Source organism: Vicugna pacos, chromosome 26, assembly GCF_048564905.1.
Source record: "Vicugna pacos chromosome 26, VicPac4, whole genome shotgun sequence".
In the NCBI taxonomy this organism is placed as follows: domain Eukaryota; kingdom Metazoa; phylum Chordata; class Mammalia; order Artiodactyla; family Camelidae; genus Vicugna; species Vicugna pacos.
Window position 1 is genome coordinate 3,694,280 of NC_133012.1, and position 26,900 is coordinate 3,721,179.

General features: G+C 51.8%; 1 protein-coding gene across 1 annotated transcript in view; it reads left to right on the forward strand.

The window, feature by feature from the left end:
• LOC102533706 (ankyrin-1) overlaps positions 1–26,900 on the forward strand; it is a 76,452-nt gene that overhangs the window by 11,571 nt on the left and 37,981 nt on the right. Inside the window, 14 exon segments of the mRNA XM_072950113.1 lie at positions 10,105–10,203; positions 14,149–14,247; positions 14,796–14,894; positions 15,870–16,055; positions 17,052–17,150; positions 17,576–17,674; positions 17,951–18,049; positions 20,767–20,964; positions 22,361–22,459; positions 22,860–22,958; positions 23,441–23,539; positions 25,446–25,643; positions 26,234–26,332; positions 26,768–26,866. Coding sequence (XP_072806214.1) covers positions 10,105–10,203; positions 14,149–14,247; positions 14,796–14,894; positions 15,870–16,055; positions 17,052–17,150; positions 17,576–17,674; positions 17,951–18,049; positions 20,767–20,964; positions 22,361–22,459; positions 22,860–22,958; positions 23,441–23,539; positions 25,446–25,643; positions 26,234–26,332; positions 26,768–26,866 — 1,671 coding nt within the window.

Sequence of the window (26,900 nt, forward strand, 5' to 3'; positions counted from 1 at the left end):
TGGGTGATTTTCTGTCAGGGTTACGGTAATCGCTTCAGCTCTTTCTGGCTTCCGATGTGTTAGATTTCAGGATCATATATTTTTAGCGGACCTTTCCCACCAAGCGGTCTCTGGGGAGCCATGCGATATCTGGGTCAGAAGGAGGCTGCGGGTGGGTGGCCCTGGGGACGGAACCTGAGACCGGCTGTCCCATACGCTGGTTCCCACGCAGGGCTGTGGGCGGCTTGCCTGTCGTGGTTTCATGGCACTCCGGGATTTCCAGCCTGGAATCATCTCTCAGCTCCGGTTAAAGGCTGCACCTCACGGGGCCTAGAGATAGGAGGGATGTGTGTGTTCCGCTCCTCACGCTGGCTCTGGTCCTAGATGTGTGGGGACCCCAATGGGCTGCCCCTCCTCTCCCACCAGCGCCAGAGCCCGGAGTGGCCCACAGCTCTCCCTCTGCTTCTCCACCAGCCTCTTCTACTCTCCCACACTCCTTCCCACCTCCCACTGTCTTTCTTGAAATTTTAAATAGTTTCGAATCAACAGAAAAGTGGCCAAGACCCCACAGCCTCCTCACCCTGACTCTCTGTGACCGTCCCTGTCTGTGGATCTGTGATGTGTACCGCAGGTGACGTCATCCCCATCACCCCTGAACGTCTCGGTGAGCCCCCGCCCCCAGAAGTCTGACATTTTCCCACGTAATACAGAGTCTCTCCAGGAACACACTTGGCATCGACTGCTCCTATCTTGTCAGCTTCCTTCAGTGGAGGATGCTTCTCAGTCTCTGGCCCTTCTCTCATCTTTTTGACCGTCTTCCAGTCTGTGGTTTGAACCTCAGCTGCAGCTGCTGATGTTTGCTTGTGACCGGGCTGAGGCAGCGTGCCCTTGGCAGGATCCCATTGAAATCGTGCTCCCTTCCTGCCCCTGGTGATGGTAACCTTGATCACCTGGTGAAGCTGATGTCTGCCAAGTTTTTCTACTGTACAGTCATCGATTTTCCCCTTTGTAGTTGATCAGTATTTTCTTGGGGGGCGTGGGGACTATTCCCATATAATGCCGACATCCTGTTCCTCCTCAAAGTTCCATCCACCATTCTTGGCATACACTGGTGACTTCTGCCTGCATCGGCTACCAACATGACAGTACCAGGGAGTGCGCTCCATCTCCATCATTTCCTCTGCATTGATTAGCTGGCGTCCCACTGAAGGCTGAGCTTTCCCTTGTCCCTCATTGATTTGGTTTTCTCATTGTTTATTTATACGTGTTCAGACTCGTGGGTTCCTCTTTTATTCGATGGACTGTAATCTGATTCTCTCGTGGCTTATTTTGATGATAAAATCTAAACCAGGTCAGTAGGAGCCCTTTGACTAAGCTGGCTTCTGTGTTCTTTGATGTGTCCACATGATTCTTTGATTTCCTTACTTTCCGGCCCAGGTTGTCCCAGGGTCATTTTGTACTTTCCCTGCCCCAGCCCTGGATCAGCCACTTTTCCAAGGCCCTCTGGTTCCTTTTAAGGGAGGGTGGTATGTAGACACCAAAATCTGTTCACTTGATGTGCCCAGGGCTGCTGGTTGTCATGTGTGTATACACATGTCTCTAAGTATTGTGACATCTCTCTTTGTAATGTGTTTTTAAAATCTGTGAGATCGTGCAGATACTCCCAAGCCTGGCCCATCACCTCAGGGCTCTGTCTGGCCTTCCCTCTTTCCAGGTTTTAAATTCCCGCAGATCTTGAGACACTGAGTCGCATCGTCCTCGAGGTGTCTGTTCCTCCACTTGATGTACCACAGTCCCAAGCACTCCATGGCCCCCTCCACTTCCTGAGATGCCCCTGCAGGGCACCTGTGGTTCCCTGTCCTGCTTCCGCTGGTGCTGACTTCTTCCAGCTGGGAAGTGAGGGCTGGGAAAAGGAGGAGAAGGGATGATGGGAAAACCCCCATTCCCTTTGGATTTTGTTTCTGTTTGGGCAGAGAACTTAATACAAGCAATTTGAGGAGAGGACTCAAGATTTATATTGTAGCAGTTTCTTTGCTAGCAGCTTAATTCACACCCTTGTCTAGTGAGCTTATAGCGATGGGCAGTCCCTCTTTCCTTTCCTTTTCCTTTCCAGTCCCTCTTTCCTTTCCCTCTGGTTTCCATGATCTCTGCCTTTCTTTCTCCTCTTCCTCTTTCTCCCTTTCCCATCAATTTCAAGATTCGGGGAAGGGATGGCAACCATTTCAATCCTTTTTTCTCTCCATAGCCCTGTTTAGATTTCTTATTTCCTACTCTGTTTCGGGGCTACAGACCTGCAAATATATAGTGTGATCTTGCCTCACAAATAGGGACCAATAATAGAGCAAGCTCAAGGTCACGAACGTACAGGAGGGCTGCTATCTGGGGAATTAAGCTCCTGTAACATAGTGTTTAATACTTATCTTCTCTGGGCAGACAAAAAGCTAATAGAGGCTCGACTGAATGGGAATGTGGGATATAAAATATAAGAGCTAGGTGCGCGATCCCCTTCGTGTGCATCCTTGTCCTTCATGGGCGAGGGCTTCACTCCTTGCTGCCCACCTGGGTAAAGTGGGCGGGGCGTGAAGGCAGGTTACCCAGAAGCCTCTCCCCTGCCTCTCCTCTTGTCCACTCTGGGGTCCTCGGCTTCTTGGCCTCCTCTGCCACTGCTTTGGCTTATTCTTCCCAGGACTCCACCCCTTTCCTTCATCACATTTTCCCCCCTGGCTGGGGCTCCGTCGCCTCTGGCAACAGGGCAGCCAACTAAGCTGATAAGCAGAACTGATGACATCATAGTAGGTGCTTATGAGTTAAAGGGCCATGCTTCCTGGCTGCCTAGCTCAGAGAAAGCGGGTGGGGCTGACATCATGAGAGCTGGGGGCTGTGGGGTGGGAGGGGCAGGTGGGCACGAGGTCCCTGGGACACCACTTGAGGCCGCCCGCTCCGTGGGGGCAGGGCCAGCTGTGTGTGTGGGCGAAATAAACAGCTGTGGGAAAAGGACAGGAATGCCCCGTGTCCGCACAAGAATGTCAGCAGCAGCCTTGGAGGTGTTCTTGGCGGTTTCAGAGAGACGGAGGATCTCCAGACACTGCGGTGTCTCTGTTTGAAACCGTCCTCTCCTCTGGACAGGACAGGAGTTAAATCTCCTGTGACACGTCTACTGTATTTGTACATTTAGAAATCAATTAGTGTAATTGGGGCAATCAGAGACGCTAAACAGAGGAATAATTTACTGAGAACAAATGTCTGGAATTGTCTGTTTTGCCAATGGAATTTCTCACAGTTGGTACAAGAAAATGCTCCAAATTAAATCATTCAGGCTGAATGTGACTTTTTTTTTTTTCATCTGCTTCTTAAAAATGTTAAAAGGAACACAGGCTGGCTGAGCTCTCTTCCCTGTCCTCATCAGACAGATTGTTTTCAGAAGATTCCTCTAAATTGACATTTTACCTGAGGAAAAAAAAAAGAGCAAAGGCAGATTAAAAAACTCTGGGTGTGTGTGCTTGGCATGAAATTTTTGCCAAAAAGATCCCAAACTGGTTTGTCTGCAGTGTTAAGACCATGTGGGGTGAGATCAGATGGGGCCAGGCAGCCTCAGAGGCTCTGTGTGGGGAGTATCCAGGGTAGGAAAAGCTTCGAAGAACATTGCTCCCATCCTAACAGTGGGAAAAGCCTGGATAATCGACAAAATTACAGTTTTTCCCTGAGCCCATCAGAAGGAGTTAACTGAATTCCAGAAAGGGACGAGCTCCCCAAGGAAAGGGCTACTGCTTCAGCTTTGGCAGATTCAGGAGAGAGAAGCAGCCACCGGCCAGGCCTAAAATCTTAACAGATGAAGGTTGGTGTGGCTACAGTGTGTCTGGAACCTCTTCCACCTGGTGCTTATGAGAAATAAAAGGGTAAATCAGGAGGCTAGAGAGCGTCCCCGCGCAGCCCAGGAGAGCAGGTGGTGCCCACGACTGTAGAGGCAGGCAAAGCCTTCCCTCACAGTGAAGCAAAAACAGACCCTCTCTTCTTCAAGCCACAGGCCAAATCCATTCTCCCTGGGAGGGGTCAAGACACTCTGCTCTCCCCCGGGGGACAGTAGGAAACCTTCCAGCCCAGGACTCAGGCAGAGACCCGCAGGAGAGGGAGAGGCACCACACCCATACTCCTGGGGTGGGCAGGAAATTGCCTTGGGCCAATAACTGTCTTATATCAATAAAATGCAGAGGTCTGCTTCCTCTGAGGGAAGAGCAAGGGACTCCCGCCTGAGACCAACTTAAAGAGACAAGGTAGGTTTTGCTGCTACAGAGAAGAGGGGAAAGGAATGCTGGGGGGAAAAATTCCCACCTTTAAGTCCAGGAGCATAGCCTGTGTAGGACGGAAGCTGGGCCAGGACAGGAAAGAACCTCTGTGCTCCTAACTTGTGACAAGGAAGAGCATACAGCTGCTGGGAGAGGGGTGAGAGCTTGGAGGAAGACCCCAGTCGAGCCACAGGCATGCAGGGATGGCTGGAAGCTGAGGGGGAGATCAGGAACACAGAACAACCCTCCAGCACCCCAGCCCCTCCTCTGAGCTCAAGGTGACAGCAGCCTACCTCTAGAATAATTTGAAGGCCGTGGTCCACTGATGGTAACAACAAAACCCAGACCAGGTTACCTTCTGACCAGACTGACTTAGCTTCTCCCATCCTCATGCCAACAGCTTCATAGAAGAAGAGGCACATCCATTTCCAGGCACAAATGCTATTTACTTCAGTCTCTGCTGCTCTTCAACAGATAATGTCTGATATTCAGTTAAAAATGACAATACACACACATGAAAGTAAGAAAAAACAAAGCATTGTCAATAGACAAAGCAATCAACAGAACCAGACTCAGAGATGACCTGGATGTCAGAACTATCAGATGGATTTGAAAATAACTATGATTAATATGTTCAGGGATCTAGTAGGAAAAATGGAAAACATTCTTGAATGGATGGGGAATTTCAGCCAAAAGGTGGAAACTGTGAGAAAGAGTCCAATGAAATGCAAAGGGAAAAAAAAAAAACTTTATTGGTGATGAGGAATTTCTTCCACAGACAACAGCAGACTGGACACAGCTGGGAAAGAATCAAAGAACTTGAAGATAAGTCCATAGAAATGATCAAAAGTGAAATGAGAGAGAAAAAAGAGTAGCAAAACAAAACAACAACAACAAAAACAACAGAACAGAGCAGCCCTGGGACAGTATTAGCTAGTCTAACATGCGTGTAATTGGAGACCCAGAAGGAGACATCTTTAGGAAGAATCTGGGGGAGGGTATAGCTCAGTGGTAGAGTGCATGTTTAGCATGCACGAGGTCCTGGGTTCAAGGCCCAGTACCTCCATTTAAATAAATAAACCTAATTACCACCCCGACCCCCCAAAAGGATGAGGAATCTGGCAAGCTGATGTTTTCCTAAGAAAGACATATGGTTTAAAAATGGCCACAAGTAGCTCTTGCTTTTGCTACCTGGCTTTAAGTTAGTGGAAACATTTACTCTAATATTCCTCCACGTCCTTCTAGTTTATCTTCTACACCCAGTTCTCTGGGGGAAGAAATCTGTGATTTCTCCCCATAATGCCCCTCAGCAGTCTGTCTGCCATTCAGCATGGAGAGGGATGGCTGTGAAGTTAGCTGGATGGCCGAAAAGAGGCAAGGGAGATTCAACAGCCTGCCATTTACTCTCAGCAAACAACTTAAATTTGATCTCACTCAAATAAAACACATGGATCGTGGTTATAAAGAGGAGATAGATTACAGTTCACCTCTGGCCATCGACATAGCTAAGAACAAGTGGCTCACAGAATCGGTACCCCTCCCGCTTCAGATTTGCACAATAACAAATCTGCTTAAAGAAAAAGAAAGTACTAAATACAATATTGATCCATGAACCACTTCTGAAATACCAGAAGTGGTCTCCTATATAGACTAGTTCTGCTCCTCGTGCGGCAGTTGTCCAAGCCCCGTAGTGCACTTGAGCAGTAAACTCGTTTTCAGGCATTTGGCGACTTCAGCTGCTGGAGGTAACCAGCCGTCCACCTGCTGCGGCCAATTACTGGAGAAAACTTGCTGCAGTGGGTCTGGATCTTTGTTCCTTGAATTCAGATGCTTCAGGGAAGGAAGAAGAGTGCACTTGATGAGAATGGCTGGGAGCCTCATTTCTAAAATTTTAGCTCATGGGTTTAGAATTTAAACTCAGACATGTTTAAACTCACGTTGCCATTGGTCATGGACTTGCACCCCAGCTGTGTGCGGGCTGCCTGGGAGAGGCCTCCATGAAGCTTTCCTGATCCCCCTGGACCAAGCAAGCAGCTCCTTTCTCTTCTGTGCTGATTCTAGTTCTGTATGTGCCATTTGAGGCGTTTTTCACATGCTTTTGCATTTATTTTTCTGCGAAACAAATTTTCTCTCCTAAATTGAGTTCTTCAAGGGTCAGGGTTTGTGTTTTATTGTCCCTAGCATGGTGCCTGGCACAGAATAGGTTCTCAATAAATGTTTGCTGAAACAGATTAAGCACATGCTTGGTGTGGTTGGAACAAGAGTTTGCGATCACCCCACTCCCGTGTCACTCTGCTCTGCACCAGATTCCTGCGCCTTCTCGTACACCTGTCGTAGCTGTGCCACGTGGGGCTTTTTCTGTGGCATCACAGCAATGGACTTGGAAGTAACTTAGGGTGACTGTGGTGGCAACGAGTGAATTAAAAATAAAGTGAGAAAAATGAAAAGTTGTAAAGAAGAAAGAGCTCACGGAACTAGGATCTGGGATAAAAGCAGAATAAAATTGAGAGTTTGATATTTACAAATGTTAGGCACTATACATAAAAATAGATTTTTTAAAAGTTTCTTTTGTATAGCACAGGGAACTATGCTCAATATCCTGTAATAACCTTTAACGGAAAAAATATGTATGTACAGGCAAAAATGGGACATTGTGCTGTGCATTCAGTTTCTACTGGTACCCACGTAGAAATCGACACATTGTAATTGACTGTACTTCAGTTTAAAAAAAAACTTGTCAGAGACACAGATTTATTCAGCGGATCCCTTTATGCCAAAGAGCGTCGCCTTCTGCCAGGAAGGAGCATGTGACACAGAAACGGAAGAAGAGGGGCTTTCTAGGGACCAGGGCAGTGAGTAAAATCCTGGAGACCAACTACAGCTGTCTCAACCCACGTGGGTGCTTATTGTGACCGAGGGTTTCCTCTGTGCTGCCTGATAATCAAAAAAGGGGAACTGTGCTTTCATCGTCTGATAAAAAGAAACGTACTAGTTCCTCAGGTTAAAAAAAAACCCAAAACCTTTTCTTCCTGGGAAATCCAGGTTGGTTCTATATGTGGCTGTACCCTAGAAAGGCAGCGTGGCCTGAGCGAATCGTTTGACTTCTCTGGGCTTCGGTTTCCTCAGCATTCAGGGCTCTCTGATATCCCTCTGGACTCCAGCATTCTCTGGGCAGGTGGTGTGTCTGGAATCCCTCTGGACTGAGATCCTGGCTCTGGCTCCAAAGAGCTGGAACAGCCACCCTGGGGCATTTGCAGCAAACAATAGATGTTTTGTTAGTCAACTTGCCACTTCCCCAGCTTTGAGATTTTCAGGACTCATGAAGGCTCCTGGAGCATGACTGGTACCCACGTAGGCACCAAGACCTCAGCAGTCAGCACCATGCACAATCCAGCAGCCACAGCTGAGTCCCCTGCGGTGAGCAGACAGCCACACGCGCCACCCTGGATTCCCCTGTAGTCACAGGATGCCAGCGCTCAGCGCCCAGAACCTTCCAGACAAGTCGGCTGCTGGGTGTGAAGAGAGAATTTGCAGATCCCAGTGCTGGGAACTCCCTCGTAGACCCGCCCCCGGGGTGGTGTTAGGACACAGACCTCTGGGGATCGTTCTTCTGACACATTGCTTTTCTGTGACTTTGTGTTTTGCAGCCTGATTTGAGGGGAGCTGGTTTATTTCAGCCCCCTGCTCTTCCCTCTCCCCCAGATCCCCGCTGTAACAGGCTGCTGTCTTGCCGTCTTGCCACTTTCTCCCTTTTTGGTATCAAAACTGGCTAAGACCTAGCCTTTATCTGATAAACTCATCATGCTGTGATGTGGATAATTCACACCGCTTTGGAGCCTACATTTCATGGTGTTCAGAATCTGCAAGAGGAGGAAATCTAATGGAGATTTTCAGGCATTTGCATAGGGTTATGTTGCAATAGGCTCCCCCATCACCCGCCTCCCACCCCCTCCACACACACACCCTGGCCAGGCTGGCTGTCCTGATGGACAAAGATGTGGCCAATTGCACTCTGTGTTTGGAGTGCAGGGCGGGTCTGATCGAAACAAGAATTCGGTACATATCCCTTTAAGCCTACTCTTGGCTGCTCTCTGATACCCAAGGTGCCTGGTACCCACATTCGCCCCTTCCAAGGCCCCCACACCTCGCATTCTCCCATCAAGAGGCACCATCCTGTGTTGCTTTCATCAAGTAATTACTTTTTACTTTCTTCTGCTGGTTTTAGCAAAGCAGTAAGACTAATCCGTTAATGGGTCAATGCGCTACCACTCCCAGGTAGAAACTTTGTGTTTTAATTGGAATCTCCTGAAAATGATGGCCTGCTACAGAGGGAGATTTCAAGACCCCATGGTGGGGCTGCAGAGATATTTGGGGATGGATGAGCCGGAGACCTCTTCCATTCACCCCATCAGGGGTCAAGCTCCTCCATCTTGGTGGTGAGGGTCTTTCTAATCAGCCAAAGCCCGCAGTGGCCCTGGGGCACCCCTTGAAAGGGGACATGCTAGAACAGAGTTGACCAGCAGAGGCAACAGGAGGGAGGAGCAGGGGAAGAGGGGAGACTTGCTTCGGGGGAAGGAGGAGGGAATGGAGATGACCGACTGATGAAAATCATCCTTTGTGTGGAGCCAAGATCCACTCCTCTGTTGGAACTGAAAGTGAGCAGCCCTCTTGAAAGTTGCCTTTTGCCAGGAAGTTCCAAGACATCTAAGTACAAGGGTCAGAGGGCCAGGCAGCATGGGCGGCACAAGTGAGACTTGCCCTGGCTGCTTTATGGAGAGCTCAGTAGGGGCTCCACCAGGCACGGCTGGAACAGGAACCCGTTAGTGAGAGTTCTGCTTTTATGGACTGGTGACTGGGAGTGGGAAATGTTCGCTTGGTCTTCTTTTCCCTGAAGTTTAGCTGTTAGACACGCTTTGGTCACATTTGAAATACCAAAGTGTCATGGGGTATTTTATTCTATTTCATTGAAGTATAGTTGATTTACAACATTATGTTAGTTTCACGTGTGCAGCAAAGTGATTCAAAGATATATACACGTTTATATTTTTTTCAGATTCTTTTCCGTTATTATAAGATATTGAATACAGTCCCTGTGCGCTACAGTAAATCCTTGTTGTTCATCTGTCCTGTATGTAGTAGTGTGTGTCTGTTAATCCCATACTCCTAATTTATCCCTCCCCACCCCCTTCCCCTTCGGTAACCATAAGTTTGTTTTCACGTCTGCGAGTCTGTTTCTATTTCGTAAATCAATTCATTGGTATTACTTTTTTTAGACCCCACATGTAAGTGATATCATATGATACTTGTTTTTCTCTGACTTACTAAATTTGATATGCCCTAGGTCCAAGGGATGATTTTAACACTGGCTCTTCTGTTGAGGAAATCTTACTGCTGGGTAGTTGGTGGTATTTAGTTCAAAATGTATTATTTTACTAAAAATACATCTATCTCTGCAAATGTTTAGGATGCACTGGAGTTGCATTTTAAAATTTTAAGAAACTGATTTGCTTTTTGTCAGTCGCTGCTGTGGAAATTAACCAGGGGGTGGAAGCTACACCATTTCAACTAAGTGGTGGCTGAAGGCGGGATCTGAATGTCAAGGTCACCCATTACTTTTGCGAGAGCTTCCCGTGCTCCGTTCACATCCTGGAGCGGTGGTGGTCTTGTCACCCACCTCCTCCTCTCCCTGCTCTCCTGTTCGCTGACGCCCCGGTACAAACGCTGCTCCCGAGCCCGGCTGGCTCTGCTGCGCAGACCCCACCCAGGGCCCCCTCGGGTCTCCGCAGCCGCCCAGCGCACAGCCCCTCTGACCACGCTCTCCCTGCCTCTCTGCTCTTCACAGAATGGGTTGAATGGATTGCATCTGGCCTCTAAAGAAGGCCACGTGAAGATGGTGGTGGAACTTCTGCACAAAGAGATCATCCTAGAAACCACAACCAAGGTACGTCTCTCTGGGAGCTTTCCATCAGAAGTTCACGTGTTGTCCCAAACCCTCAAGGGCACAGAAACTGACCCTTCACGACAGAAATGCAAGCCTGCTTCCGAATTTCTCTGGTCCTTCCGGGCACCTAGTTCTGTGAGTGCCTGGGGTCACCTGAAAAACACAAGACCCCCATTTCCACAAGGATTCAGGGGGCCTTTACTTTATCCTCATCACTAGACTGTAAATCTGGAACGAAAACTCTTTTCCTGGTGGCTTCGTGCCTTCCCAGCCTAAGCACACTGCAGGTCCGTGCCTTGGGTCCAAATCCCAGCGGAGATGCTTCCTGCTCTGGGACCTTAAGCAGGTTTCTAGCCAGGGAGAAGCCTCCGCTGACTCTTCCTCAAAATGGGGATTATAATAGTCAGTGGCAGGATTCATGTGGAAATTAAACGTGGGCGTGTATATAAAATGCCTATAAAGGAAGAAATCGATGAATAATGGTGACTTTGTCCTACCAAGGGCTCTGGAAGGGTCCAGATCTCTCTCGTGTATCCTTTCCCTGCAGGTCTTCCTTGTTTGCCCTGAACCCACTTCCTCTCCTCCCTGGTTCCCTTGCACAGGGTCCTCTCTCACTCCAGGTGGAGGCTGACTGATGGTACACATCTCACAGCGGGACTTCCTCCCCACAGCAATAGATTATAAACACCAGTGACTTAAGTCCAGAATCTGCAGTCACGAAACTGATGGCATCTGCATGTTGCAAAATCAGTTTCCTTTCTTATGCGTCTGATTTGTTTATTAAGCACCATGCAGCTGCATTTAAAAACAAACCAAACTGAAGCCCCAAATCACCTCTGCTTACTACGAGCACAGTTTCCTCTTCCCTCCCTGCCTTTATCACGTCCTGTGGTTTTCTTCCTGGGCTGGTCCCCACCCCACACACACACCAGCTTCTTATTTTCCGCTTACTGTTGACGCAACGTGGTCTCAGGCACAGCCTCGACCTCAGTTCCATGCAGCAAAAAAAATTTTTTTTTTTGCCTCCTTGCAAGCAGAGAACCAGAAGAACAAGGTGTAGAGAACAGATGTAATTTATGGTTGTGAAGTGAACTCCCCAAATATTATGAGGTTAGAATCATCTCTGGAGGTAATATTCTGTAATTTACATGCCATTTACCGAAGGTGGGAAGAGCTCACAGGTGAAGTGACAGATTCCTAGAGAAGGTTCTGAACATGCGCAGGGCGTTTTTTTTTTCTAACCCCACCACAAATACCGGTTGTCTCCACCGTGCTTCTTCTGAGAATGCGGTTATTTCTCTTCCGATGCTCTTGCCTACCTGGCCGCAGGCATGGTGCCACCTGACGGGCCGTGGGGGCCAGAGCGGCCGTCCACCCCCCAGTCCCCTGGCATCCTCCCAAGAGCTGCAGAAACACGACGCTTCAGCACTTTTACTCGCTCTGAATTTCCCCCTTTGATTGTTGTCTTGTAAGTGAACACTTGGCGTGTCTTTGTGATTTACAGGCAATTTTATAAGCCAGCGTGGTTTCTGAGCGCCGTACAGAGGGAGGGGAAAAAAAGGATGAAACTGAAAACGTGGGCCAAGCAAGAGTCACAACAGATTGGGGAGCTGTGATGGGTCTCCCACAAGCAGGAGCGAGATTAAAAAAAGAGAAGAAGAAAAAGCCAAAACCAATATAGATTCCAAAACTGTGCAGAGAAATGTGAAAAGCGTGAGACAAATGTATTCTCTCTCTAGCCTCCCCCACCCGCCACCCTCGGAGGCCAGCTCAGCATCCAAGCCAGTGGAGAACAGAGCAGCGGTACCCACCCTCCCCCATCCCCCCCACAACCCAGCTCACGCTCAGCACCCACTGCAGCCCCCTCCCTCCCGTGAGCTCTGGGACTCCCTGGAAATGAAGAAACTGGGTCTTTGTGAATCCAAATATAGCTAAGTAATTCTTCCTACTTCTTTGAGGCCATGTTCCTTCATGCTGAGAGAGAGGCAGGGAAGACAGAGGCTCATGGCCCACCTCTCTGGCAGTCCCGCCCCCAGGCCGGGGGTGTCCTTCCCGAGCCCTGCAGCAGGTGTATGTGTGTGTGGACAGGGGACCTTCCCTCGCTTGTGGTGCCCTTGGCCCAGATCCCTAGGACGTCACGGGCCGACACCCCCAGCCCTCCCTGGCCAGCTTCCCACCCCCACGTGGGTTTATGGGGTGAGCTGCTGTAGTGGGATTTCAGGCAGGAAGGGGCACATGGAAGGAAACATGTGACATCACCTCTTGAGCTGGCCCAGTACCTGACACATACGCACTCAGCTCAGCGTGTGATGAAGGGATGGATGGTCCCAGCCCGCCTCCTTCTAGGTGGGGAGACATGCAGGTCTGGGCCCTGATTCCTAGAGGAGGTTCTGGTGCCAGCAGCCCTGTTCCTTTTGGTACAGCGAGTGAGTTGGGCCCGGGTGCCAAGACCTCTAAGTATAGGTTCTTCGGTCTTCTAAGAAGAATGATTAATTAACATCTATATTCTCATTTCTGGTACTGATTCTCTGATGATATTTGAGAAGGAAATCTTTTGTTTATCAAATGGGACTTAAGGAAAGGTTAGGAAGACAAGGCCAGGAGGCAACGAGAGGACACTCCGGCCTGAATCTGGTCACGCTTTAACAAAGACTGAGCCCTGGGGCGCTGGGGCGGCGATGGCGGGGCGGGGTGCCGGGTGGCTCCAGAGCTTGGACCCAGGCTTGTGATGTGCAGACCCCCCCGGGGAAGGCACTTTGCCCCGGGTGACAGACATCCCAGCACATGGACTGGATTTGAGGTCCCTGCTTGTCAGGCCTTGAGGGCCCTGAGATGGATTAGCAAGTGTCCATGCAGTTTAGTTAAAAACTCTATGCCATCTGAATTAGGAAAAAAAAAAAAAAGAGGTGATTTGAGATCCCTGCCTGTGAAGGAGCAGAGGAGCAGACGGGTCCAGCTGTGGCTCCTATTTGATCGACGTTGTCAAGTGGGCCGGTCCTGCCTGCCCCTCCCGGAGCAGGGGTGCCCGTGGGGTCACGTGGGCGGGGGGACGACCCCCCGGAGGCAGGAAGGAGCCTGCTGGAGCTGAGCTGGTCCCACGAGTGCTGCGAAACACCAGGACGGACCCGGACCAGGACCGCTGCACCTTCCCCCACCTTCTCAGAGCCTGCCTGGCTTCCCAGTCTGTTACCAGTTCCCAGCTTTAAAAAAACTTGCTTCAGAACCACCGTGAACCTCATTTTCTTCTCGTGTTTATTCCCTCTGGCTTTCCTCTCCTCTCTTAATGAGTGAACTCTGACTCTATTTTACTTATTAATATTCCTTCTTTGTATTTTTTCCCTTGCCAGATGTTATTCTGTTTCTTCCCCCACCTCCACTTCCCCTCATATTTTTCTTCTCTTCCCGACATCCATTATATGGTTGGTTTTATTACCCACTTCAGCTCCTGCACGATTTCTACCTCCCTCTTCTGTCGGATGCTTGACCACCCCTCCCCATCCCCCGCTGTCCCCTGTGGTCCAGCCTTTCGTCAGTGAGTGTTACCATAATGGCACAAGGATGCTGTGCCTCCTTTTCCCAGGAGCTTGGGGCCTCCCGGAGGCTCTGCACCGTCCTGCAGACCTAAAGGCTGGACATCCAGGAAGCCGGCTTGCCTGGCAGACCTTCAGCACGTGTCCCGAGGAAAACCGACTGCCTGTCCGCTGAAGATGGCCTGCATGCCACAGATCAGTGTTGTTGGCTGTCTTATTCTGGGGCATTATTATTTCAGGAGAAAAGGAAGGATTTCCCTGTCTGGGCTGTCCGCACTGTTCAGGATTTGTGATGGGTCCGGTACACACGTGCGTGTGGTCTGCGCCCTGGGGCCGGCACCTCTGTCCCCGTACCTGTGACACCCCTTGCGCTGGCCCCTGGGAACCTCCTCCCTTCCCTCCCCGTGTCTTTCAGAAGGGGAACACGGCGCTGCACATCGCCGCCCTCGCGGGTCAGGACGAGGTGGTGCGGGAGCTCGTCAACTATGGCGCCAACGTCAATGCCCAGTCACAGGTGATGCTCTGGGGTGGGGCGGGGGGTGGTCTGCCATCCCCTGCCCCCTGTACACACGGTGCAGTCGAGCCCAGGTGTGCTAGCAATGTCTCCAGCACGTTCCTGCTTTCTCACGCTCCAGTGACATTCTTAAGCACAATGGGGTTGGTCACTGTGGACCCCTCTCTGTTTAGTAAACCAGCCAAATAATATGTTTGGTTGTGTCTCCTGTGTGTGTCGGGGGGCTGTGCCGAATGTGGGGGGTTGATGATGAAGCGGGTGGAAATAGTGCAAGGTGTGTCTGTGCAGACCATACTGGGAGGGGCAGAGCAGACTAACATGGATGGGCGCATTGCCTCCACCTGGTGGCTTTTTGCAATAACCCTGCTGCCCTTGCAAAGTGTCAGTAGGTTTTTACAGCTGGAGGTACAGGTGGGGGTGTGGCCCCAAGGACAGGGTGGACACAGGATGAAGGGGGAGCTGTCCTCGAGTTCAGAGGGGTTTGCACGGGTTCTAGCATCTCTCCCTGACATGCGTGAACTCCAGTGGCCTTTTCTCTTGGTTTACAGAAAGGCTTTACCCCCCTGTACATGGCAGCACAAGAGAATCACCTGGAGGTGGTTAAGTTTTTGCTGGAAAATGGAGCCAATCAGAATGTAGCCACGGAAGTAAGTACCTTGGGAACATGGCCCCGTGGCTGGAAGCTTCCAGGGTAGGACACGGTCGTGGGGGCGTGCGTCCTGGGACATGGCTTGAGATGCATCCTCTGTCGTGATCCGTGTCCTGGGTGCCGTCAGACCCCCACGGGGTGGGGGGCAAAGAGACAAGGTCACGGCCCAGGGACCCCTAGACACATGCGTGAGGAATGCCAGCAGGGGCCGCGCGACATCCCCGCTGCGACCAGCACTGAAGTCCGGGCAGGGGTGGGGGGCGTGTGTGTGTGTGCGCGTGCGCACATCTGTATGGGGGACCTCACAGATGCCTTGGACCTTAATGAGAAAGGCTCTTGCCATGAACCCCTGTTCACCCTTGGACAAGTCACTTGATCCTGAGTTTTGTCATTGGTGAAATGATGACACTGGACTGGTCAGAGCCAAGATGTCTCCTGAGTCTTAACATCCTGAGACCCAATGATTAGATGACTCTGTTGTCAATTGCTTCACCAGTTCACGGGTCCTGTGCCCCTCAGTATGCACCGAGGACATTTAGTAGCTCACGAGTGAAACCTCAGTGCCTGGCGTGGCTGCTAGCATTTGGTGGGTGTTCAGTAATATTTGTGGAATGAGTAAAGGAATGAATGTCAGCCGTCAGTTCACAGCACTGCCCTGGCACCAGGTGATGGCGGGGGAGGGTAGGCAGAGAGACAGGGAGTAAAAAGCTCTCGTAGACCTGAGATTAGGGGCAAGTCATAAAGGAAAGTTAAATAAATACTGAAAGAAAATTACTGTAAGCTCTGTGAGATGGCAGAGAAAGAAAGGATGCCAAGAAAGGAGGTGGCACCTAAGCTGAGCCTGCGGGATGAAGGGGACCTTGAATCGGAGGGAGGTCATTTCGGGCGGAGGGCCTGGTGCGAGCAAGAGCCCTGAGGACTGGAGCGGTCAGTCCGGTCAGAGCAGACGGGTCTGTCCTCTCCCCCTGGCCAGGACGGCTTCACCCCTCTGGCCGTGGCTCTGCAGCAGGGCCACGAGAACGTGGTGGCACACCTCATCAACTATGGGACGAAGGGGAAGGTGCGCCTGCCGGCCCTGCACATCGCGGCCCGCAATGACGACACGCGGACGGCCGCGGTGCTGCTGCAGAATGACCCCAACCCCGACGTGCTTTCCAAGGTGAGGCAGCGGCGGGGCCGGAGCGTCCTGGGGCCCCGGCCCGGGAACTTCAGGGTCTCCACCAATTCCGGGAACTTCCCCAGAACCAGCTTAGACCAGAGATGCCCTGCGTGTACCCCAAGCACCAGCCCCACCGGGCCCCCTGTCCCCACCAGCTACGCGAGAGCCACCGTGGGTGCCCCGCTTTAAGTCCCCGGTGAACAGGCGTGGAGCAGGAAGGTGCCCCTTGCTCCTGTCATCCAGAAAGGTGTCCGGGCAGGGTGGGAGGGGTCTCTGGCCGGAATGGGATTTGGAATCCCCCGGGGTGGTCTTCTAGAATTTCATTCCATCTCTTCCCCCAGCCGCCCCCCTGGTGGAGGGAGGGAGGGAGGGAGGGAGCTGTCCCCATGTGTAGATGGGCCCTCTGTCTGAGCACTCTGCCAGTCCACTACCTGTAAATTTAGACCATTAATGTCCTCTCTTATACTGGGAGAGGATTTGCACTGAGTCAGTCACACGGTCCCCCAACCCGTGGTCATGGGGTTTTGTCTGGAAAACTGCTGACTGGATTAGGTGTGGCGGGAGGTTAGGAACAGAGTGATGACAAGGGACCCTCCAAGGGGTCACAGGGCTGCCTTGGCCACCTGGCTGAGTCATTGTACCCCTTTAGGGACTGAAACAGTCCCGAGAATTAAGGTCATGGACCCCATAACAACACTCACTCTTTACATAAAATCTCTTCCCAAGTAACCGTGCAGAAGATCGGGCCCTCCCTGCGGCATCTGAGGTGACTCTAGTCCAGGGTTTGTCCTTGTGAACCGCAGACAGACTGGGCGTCCCCCAGAGTTAGCCCCTTGCTTGGGTATAACTTGCCACCGGCTGTCCCCTCAGTCCAAATCTGCCTTACGTGTGGGGTCCTCTGGCCCTGCCGGCTTCTTCAGAGTCCCTGGGCTGATTCAGAGGTAGAAATGACGGTACATGGCATGTGACACGTTGTCCCCCTCTGTTGTGCCCCAGACGGGATTCACCCCCCTCCACATCGCAGCTCACTACGAGAACCTCAACGTGGCCCAGCTCCTCCTCAACCGGGGGGCCAGTGTCAACTTCACGCCCCAGGTGAGGCTCTCTGGCAGGCCCCCCCCACACGGAGCCGGGTCAGGGGGGCCAGACCCCGGTGCTCCCACGTCTCTGTGGCACGTCCTCTCTGCAGACAGCTCTGGTGTCCATGAAGGCTCCCGGCTGGTGGGTTTCTGGAGGTGGGAAGCCCGGAAGGCCGGGGACTGGCTTTCTTCTGGCCTGTGTCGTTGACTCTGGGAGACCTGGGTTTGGCTGGCTTGCCGTGATGAACCACGATGCTGGCCTGTCCTTAGGGGCTTTGAAGTCTCTCTGGGGTGAGAAATGTCCTAACGAAGGGCTAAGAGCGGCTGCCTACGCTGCTTCTGGAGCAGGGCTGGGGCTGGGGCACAGGGGAGCAGGGGGCAGGGCAGCTGCACCCCAGGGGAGGCTGCCAAGCCCTGACTGGTCCTGTTCCTCCCCTCCAGAACGGCATCACGCCACTGCACATCGCCTCCCGCAGGGGAAACGTGATCATGGTGCGGCTCCTGCTGGACCGCGGAGCCCAGATAGAAACGAGGACCAAGGTGGGTGCTGGCGAGCTCTCGGCAGGGCCAGGGGAGGGAGGGCCACCTTCCAGGGCCCCCACACCGGGGTGGGGTCTCTATGACCAGCTAGGGATGGGCGTCCTGCCTCCAGAGCAGCCCACAGGGGCAGCTGGAGACAAGAGGGCTCGTGTCGAGCTGGTCCTTAAGAAAGGCTCGTGCCTCTGCAGCCAGAGCGTTGCCGCAGGGCCGTCTTCTCTCCAGCGGCCTCTGATGGGTCCCTTTGGGGCTTTCTCTTTCTGACTCTGTCTTTTGAAGGATGAATTGACACCTCTCCACTGTGCGGCTCGGAATGGGCACGTGCGCATCTCAGAGATCCTGCTGGACCACGGAGCGCCCATCCAAGCCAAAACCAAGGTGTGTTCGTGCTTCCTGTTTGCAGAAGCATCTTTCAGCCGGGGCTCCAGGGCAGGCCCACCCGGGGTCGCATTCTGTTTCTGAGAAACAGAGATGCTAATGGTCCTAACTCAGCCGGCATGTGCGCTGTTGACCCGGTGTCTGTCCCATGGGAGGCAGTCAGCTCTAATTACTATCTAGATCAAGGTCAGCAAACATTCCCTCTAAAGGACCAGATATTAAATATTTTTAGGCTTTGCAGGCTGTGGTCAATGTCACAGTGATTCAACTTGGCCACTGTAGCGGGAAAGCAGCCGTGGAGAATATTCAGGCTGTCGGCCCTGTTCTAATAAAACTTCATTGACACACACAGGCAGTGGGCCAGATTTGGCCCGTGGGCTGTCATTTGTCTACATGGTGCTACGTCAAGCCTTGTCTCTTTTCCCTTGGCTCCGGAAAACACAGGAACTAAGCACTCAGGGAGTCTTCAGACCCCGAGCTGGACTGGAGGAAGTTAAAAAAAAAAAAAAACGGTTCTTTTCAAAGTCCTTTGGGGGCTAGAGCAAAAGCCCGTCCCTCAGATCTGGTGTGAGGTTTGAGTCTTCCCAGGACTAAAGCGCTCAGAACGCCTGGTGCTGCCTGCACCCCACCTCCAGGCCCTCGTTCTTTGGGGTGAATTTAGCAGGTGCATCAAACAGAGCAAGGCAGAAACCAGACCCACTCGCCGCCACTCCCGGGGTTCCCTGTGAGCACTTCCCTGTCATAAAATTGCAGCACAGTCCACACCTTAAAGCCGGTTTATTCCCTGACCGATGATCACGTTAAGGTCGGACAGAGCTCTTGGAAATCGGGGTCACATTCACGGCACAGGCTGCCCTGCGTGTGTGTGTGTGTCGAGTGGACATATTCAGTCCTCCATCCACGGCTGAGATGATCATGAGGCAGGAGATGATATCTTTGAAAGTACGTATAAAAGTGAAAATCCTCAGATAAGCGAAGGCAGAATCCTCCCAATTAGACCGTTAGGTCAGGACATTCTCAACATTTTCCCGCAGAGGCTCCATATTTAAACATAAAAATGGTCCTAAGTTGTTAAGGATTTTATATTATCCAGATTATTAGAATAAGGCTAAAAAGGATGATTATGAAAATTCTTTATGGAAAACTTCTGATTTTTCAATTGGGAAGTCTGGTGTGACCTTTCTAAAATGCAGTCATTGGTGACGGTGTCAGGTCTGGGGCAGCTGTAATGAAGTACCATGCTCCAGGTGGCTTCGGCAACAGAAATGTCTTGTCCAGCTGCTCGGGAGGCTGGAAGTCCTGGATCAGTGTTGGCAGAGTTGGCTATTCCTGGATCTGCGAGGGGGTGCTGTGTTCTCCGTGTGTGTGTGTGTGTCTGTGTGTGTGTGTCTGTGTGTCTGTGTGTGTGTCTGTGTGTGTTCAAATTCCCCCTTTCTATAAAGACAGCAGTTGTATGGGATTAAGGTCCACATCAACGACCTCATCTTATACTATTTCCAAATACGCTCACATCCCAAGGTCCCAGGTGTCAGGACTTCACCATGTGAATTTTGAGGGGACCTAGTTCAATCCAGGCACTGACAATAGTTGCCACACTGCCTGATTCTGCTTCTCCTTCAGTGACAGTCCTTTCAGCGGTCACTTCCTGAAAGCTCAGGTCCCAGTTTCCTAGCTCATGGATTTCACCATGCAGCTCCCGCCTGCCCCTCCAGCCCACCTCCACGCCCCATCACCCGTTCCTCTCACATGTTTACCTGCTCAGAGCTCCCTGGGTCCTGGGGTGGCTGCCTCCACGGCACCGCACATGCCGTCCCCTTTGTGGGATCCTCTTCTGTTTCATCTTTCTAGTGAGGTCCTAGCTCAAGGATCCCCTCCCCGGGAAGCCTTCTCTCCCCACATCCTCCCATCGTGACTCCACCCTCCCTGCTCCTCTGTGCTGTATCACGCCTTCCTGACGTCACCACATAGGATGGCAACAGCAGATCTGTTTCTTTGTCTTGTATCCACTGGTACCTTCCTTGGCCCGGGATTATGTCTGTTCCTCTGTTTCCCCAGACCTTAACCTAACACCAGATGCACTTGAATCACTTAATATTTGCTAAATTAATGTCTGAACAAATGAGTGCATGAGTCTCCTCTGTCTTTCATTTAAAAAATAAATAAATTGCTGTCTAAGAAACAGTGAGGATCCTTAACAGAATTTTTTAAAGTGATGGGCACTTACTAGGGGCAAAGAACAGAGGGATTTAGATCCAAGTTCCATTTTACTGTCTCTCATTCATTCAAAACCACATGGATGAAGGACCACTGTGTGTGTTACACGCAGGCGTGGGGCACTGGGAGGGAGTTAAGAGTTACTAAGCACTGTCACTGCTCTTAAGAAGCTTCTAAGGGAAGAGAGAAGAGGCGCGCACCTGAGATGTGAATTATGGAAACAATTCAGCAACTAGATGAATGAGGTCTGAGTGAGTGGTACAGACGAGAGAGGCCCCCAGAAGTCGAGGGTGGCCAGGGAGGACTTCGTGGAAGAGGTGGGCCTGGCTGGAGCTGGCCTGCAGGATGTGGTGAGATGAAAGGAGGTTTGCAGTCAGGGGCCAGAATGAACCGAGCTCCCGCGGAAGGCCCGCGTAGGGAGGAGGCGGGACGTGAGGTTGGATCGTTGGCCTGAATTTCCATGTTCATCTCCTCTGCCATTGCTGTGTTCCCCTCCTCACCAGAATGGCCTGTCCCCAATCCACATGGCGGCTCAGGGAGACCACCTCGACTGTGTCCGACTCCTCCTGCAGTACAACGCAGAGATAGACGACATCACCCTGGACCACCTGACCCCGCTCCACGTGGCAGCCCACTGCGGCCACCACAGGGTGGCCAAGGTCCTTCTGGATAAAGGGGCCAAACCCAACTCCAGAGCCCTGGTGAGTGGGAGGCCGTTGGAGAAGGCGCCGAGGGCCGGCGCTGCGTGGCGGTTCAGGGCGGGGAGAGCCTCGGTGCTGTGGGGGTCCACGGGGTGTGGCCGCGCACAGGCAGACGTAACCTCGCTCTCCCACCGCATCCCAGAACCTAATGCCCAGGCCCCCGGTAACAGGCTGAGGTCCAGGTGGGTTTGAGCCCAGGAGATCTGATTTGCAAACAGTGCCCCAGGGTGTCCACGGCTTGGTGGGGCCACGCAGAGCCCAGCCCAGCCCTGGGGGACCATGATTTCTAGAGAGTGCCTGGCTTTTCAGTGTGCTTTAGGGACAAGTGAGATGGGCTCAGCTAAGCCTTGTCCCTCTGCAGAGGGGCTGGCAGTGGTCATGGGGCTGGAGCAAAGGTGAGTTCAGGCCCACAGTCAGTTCCATCCTGGGACTGTGGTTCCTCTCCCTGCCCCAGGCCGGGGGCTCCAGGGGAAGTTTTGGGGCTCTGGTGTGACCATATGAAGCCAGCCCGTGACCCCACCCCCTCTTGCCCATTCTCAGAGGAGGAGAATTTAGGAGGCAGGACAGCCTCCAAGGCCGCAAGGGCAGCTCATTCATTCATTCATTCGTTCAGAAGGCCTTCGCTGGGCAAGCCCCACATGCCGGGCACTGTCTGGGGGAGTTGGGGATCCTCACCCTTAGCACCACTGACATTTGGGGCCCAGTATTCTTGGTTGTGGGGGGCTGGCCTGTGCGTTGTGGGAAGTTAGCAGCGTGCCTGGCCTCCACCTGCTAATAGCACGTCTCCCCTAGTTGTGACAATCAAAAATGCCTCTAGATGTTGCCACATGTCCCCCCAGGGATGGGTGTGGGGAGGAAGGGGTGGGACAAACCCCTCCCCCAGCTCTGAGAACCACTGCCGTAAGGGGCGAAAGCACTGAAAAAAACAAGTAGACAAAACCCAGCAATCGGACAGAAATCCCTGCCCTTGTGGAGTTAACTTTCTGGTGTGTCACTTCAGAGCAGAGCTGAGGTGCAGAAATCCATTTCACTAAAAACAATCAGCAGCTTCAGGGAAGCAGGCACAGAATTTGCTTCACCGAAGTTCTCTTTATTGTAAATTTCCCCTTAAGGAATCTTTAAACAGCAGGCTCCTTCAGTGCATCCAAAAATATGACTACATTAAAAAAAAAGGGGTGGGGGAGCACTGGTTACAGACAAGATGCTCGGGACGGTGCCTGGTGCCCAGTGAGAACCACCTGCCTGTTCTGTGATTTGTAGCAACTGACAGTTCCGGTGGGACCTGCTGATAGGCGGGGGCGGAGGCTGCCTTTTTAAGCGCGGGGTGGTGGTCTGGGGTTCCTTGGGCTCGCGTGTAAGCCCCTGCCTGTCTGTCTCCCGCTGTGTGGGGCTGCAGAATGGCTTTACCCCCTTGCACATCGCCTGCAAGAAGAACCACATCCGAGTCATGGAGCTGCTGCTCAAGACCGGAGCCTCCATTGACGCCGTCACCGAGGTAGGAGGGACTGCGCAGGTATCTTCCCTCAGCCACTTTCAGAGCTGTTCTCTGTGGCTGTGTGTGTGTGTGTGTGCACGTGTGCGCACTAGCCTGGAACACTCGAGGGCATAAATCAGGGTGAATAAGACTGGGAGCGTGTGTCGGGTCTCACGGAGCTGTCCAAGGTCAGGTGCAATATTTTGAGTTGTCAAAGTGGCCAGAATCCACCCTGCAGTGGGTTGTTTTCTTTTTCCCCCTCCTGCCGTTCTCTTGGAAGCAGATCCGTTTCATTTCACCCCCTCTTCTTGGAAAATTGTGCTGGAGCACCTAGAGGCAGGAAAGCCTGGGACCCGTCTGGCTGTGTCTTTGGAGGAGCAGGGAAGGCTCCTCTCTCTCACTCCTCTCTGGTCTCTTCCAGTCCGGCCTGACGCCGCTCCACGTGGCCTCCTTCATGGGGCACCTGCCCATCGTGAAGAACTTGCTGCAGCGGGAGGCGTCCCCCAATGTCTCCAATGTGGTAAGCCTCGGGGGGGTAGAGCAGGGCCCTCCGGGGACTGAGCTCAGAGGTGAGCTTTAGCCCATGATTCCAAGCTCCCTTTCTGGGGAGAGAGGTAGAATTCTCAGACTAGACGAGGCTTCAGACTTGGGGAGAATGTCTGTAGATTCTGATGCTTTCACAGTTCAACTTGTCACACATCTGAAAGTCCTGGGGTTTTTATCTTGGACGGTGATTTGGGAACTTCTGTACGCATTCTCTGGGAAAACATTTACATCTTTAAGCATTCATTAGCTCTGGGGTTTACTTTTAAGTGTATCTCACACACACACACACACAGAGGTATCAGCAGACTAAAGGCTGAAGTCACTGCTTGCTGGGGCAACTCCGCCTATTGGACCAAAACCTGCCAAGCGACTCCAGGCTGGCACTGTGGGGCTCTGTGAGTGCCCTTTTGGAAACCCAGAGTGGCTTAACACTTCTCCAATTATGTTATTTTACAGAAAGTGGAGACTCCGCTACACATGGCTGCCAGAGCAGGGCACACAGAAGTGGCCAAATATTTGCTCCAGAACAAAGCCAAAGTCAATGCCAGGGCCAAGGTGAGTTCCAGAGGCGGGAAGGAGCAATCCATCCCGACCAAGGCCGGGCTGCAGTGCAGGTGATGCCAAGATTCCTCATAACCCCTCCCTGTGGTTGTGCTAGGTGCTCAGCTTTTGGTTTGCAGGGCTCTGAGGAGGCCAGAGATATACTTACATCCTAAAGCTGTGTGTCTTTAGGATAATGAAAGGCCAAGAAGCAGTGTTTAGGGACTGAAATGTTGCTTGTTGGTACAATCACAGTGTAAGAAGAGAAATGACTCTTTGAAGAAAGCGTTGCCAGTGAAATCAGTCAGGAATTACTTGCTCTAAATACAGAAGATTCCCCCTCGTTGTAAAAGGTGATTCTGAGGGGCTGGATGAGTGAAAGTGTAAGAATAGAAACAATTTACAACAGCCCAGATATGGAAGCAACCTAAATGTCTGTTGATAGATGATTGGATAAAGAAATTGTGGTGTATATACACAATGGAATATTACTCAGTCATGAAAAAGAATAAAATAATGTCATTTGCAGCAACATGGATGGACCTAGAGATTATCATACCAAGTGAAGTAAGCCAGATAGAGAAAGATAGATATCATGATATCAGTTATATGTAGAATCTAAAAAAATGACACAAATGAATTTATTTACAAAATAGAAACAGAGTCACAGACATAGAGAACAAACTTAAGGTTCACAGACATAGAAAACAAACTTATGGTTACCAGTAGGGTAAGGTGGGTTGGAGCAATAAAGTAGAAGTCTGGGATTTGCAGATACACACTGCTATATATAAAACAGATAAACAACAAGGTCCTACCATGTAGCACAGGGAACTGTAGTCAATATCTTGTAATAACCTATAATGGAAAAGAATATGAAAAGAAATATATATGTATATATGTTATGTATAACTGAATCACTATTCTGGACACCAGAAACTAACACAACATTGTAAAGCAAATATACTTTAATTTTAAAAAATTTAAAAAGAATAGCTGCCGAGTTTGCCAATTGATAGGCTTTGTGTTTGAGCCACATGAGGGAGGCCCCACCAGAGCCCAGTAACACAGAGACCCCATCCTCTGACAGCCACCAGCTTCCAGCAGAAACTGGGAAGGGCAGGGGTGGGGAGAAAAGTCTCTCAGTTCCCCTCCCCAAGTTCTGACTTCCCCGCCACCTCTGGAGTAGAGAAAACCACAGTGACGTTCAGACAGAGAGACGGGCGGACGCTCCGGCAGGACTCAGGAGACAGTCCAGCCTGCCTGTTTTATTGCACTTTGCAGTGTGTTTTTTACAATTCAAAGGTTTGGGGCGACCCTGCATCATTAGATGGTTAGCATTTTCTAGCAATAAAGTATTTTTTAATTAAGGTATGTATGTTTTAGACGTAATGTGATTGCACTCGTAATAGAGTATAATATTGTGTAATCGTAACATTTATATAAACCGGGAAACAAAAAAGTTTGACTCGCTTTATTGCGATACTCACTCTATTGTGGTGATCTGTCTGGAATCGAACCTTCAGTATCTCCAAGGTCTGCCTGTAAGAGCGACCACAACGTGTAGTTTGTGCCAGACACGTGTGAAACATCTTATTACGCTATCTGCTTGATCCTAACGAGAGCCCTGTTAAGTCAATATCATATTCCCAGTTTATAGATGGGAAACCTGAGCCTTCGGGTAATTCAGTAGAAATAATAACTAACTTGAAGGGTTTGTTATAGGATTAAATAAGAGAGAACATGTTGGTTTCCGTAACTCAGAGACTTGCTTTGAATCTCAGCTGTTCCTCTTACTAGCTGTGTGGCTTTGAGAAAGTCGCTTAACCTCTCTGAGCCTCACCTGCCTTCTTTGTAAAATGAAGAGCGGGGTCGGGTAACCTCAGTGTTCCCGGTTCTTTGTTTTTGCTACGGGGTCCAGGACGACCAGACCCCGCTCCACTGTGCTGCTCGCATCGGCCACACGAACATGGTGAAACTCCTGCTGGAGAATAATGCCAACCCCAACCTGGCCACCACGGCCGGGCACACCCCTCTGCACATCGCGGCCCGAGAGGGCCACGTGGAAGCGGCGCTGGCCCTTCTGGAAAAGGACGCATCCCAGGCGTGCATGACCAAGGTACAGCCTTCCTCGTTGGGTTCTCCTGGAGCAGCGGGCTGGTCCCCACTGGGCCTGGGGCAGGGGAGGGGCCTCCCGCCTGGTCCTCTGTGTTGTCTTGACTGCACTGCACTGCCGGCAGGTGAGAGGATGTACCCACAGGACTGGCCACCATCTGTGAGCCTGGTGTGTCCGGTCCTTCCCCAGAAAGGTGGTGGCTGTCATTTCTCCTCCACCCCCCCGCCCCCCACCCTTCATCCATTTACCGCCGAACAGCTGTTTGTTCCGTACCTGCTCTGGACAGACCAGACAGGCTCTGGAATACAGAAGGATTATGACCCAACCCCTGCTCTCAGCCAGCTGGCAGTCAGAAAGCAACACACGTTGGTTTTAACTCCATCACCAGAGGGGCGGGGGTGGGGGGCAAGCGGTGGAGGAAGCCTGCTGATTCCTGGGGTCTGGGCCCCTTGGAGGGATCAGAGGTTTCGTCCCCTCTGTTCCACCGGTGTCCCCACACCAGACGAGGTGGGACACCTCCTGTGTCACGGCCTTTTCTTGGGGGAGGACAGCTGGGGCTCCCCATGGTTCTGACAGCCTGTGTTTCTCCTCAGAAAGGATTTACCCCTCTCCACGTGGCGGCAAAGTACGGGAAGGTGCGGGTGGCTGAGCTGCTCCTGGAGCACGACGCACATCCAAATGCAGCTGGAAAAGTGAGTTTGACTGTCCCTCCCCGCTCAGAAGGGAGGCGCGGACAGAAGGTCCCCTGTAGACCAGTGGGTGGCATCTCTTGCCTCAGCTGACTTTGTCAGTCTTTTGAGCTGCCGGCCGCCTAGGGAGAATGGCCTTTGGGAAGACTGATCTTACTGACAGAAAGCTTGCCCTTCTAGAATGACCCAGTGGCCCCTGAATGGGGGTACTGATTACGCTGCCCCACCAGGCCCCCCGGACTGAGGAGGTGGCCCCGGGTCTGGCTGTCGTGTTCTTCAGTGAGTTCAGATGACAGCTGGCCCTGGGATGACTGTTAACTAGATCTGAGTTGTGTAAAAGGAGTGATCCGGGTCCCCAAGTGGTGCTGCCTGTAGCCAGGGGGACGTCTGGTGACATCCCCTGATTGATGGCCAGCCTCCTGTCCGTCTTCCCCGCAGAGTGGCCTGACGCCCCTGCACGTGGCCGTGCATCACAACCACCTGGACATCGTTAAGCTGCTGCTGCCCCGGGGTGGCTCCCCGCACAGCCCGGCCTGGGTAAGCCTCCCCGGTCCCCACGCCAGGACCCCCG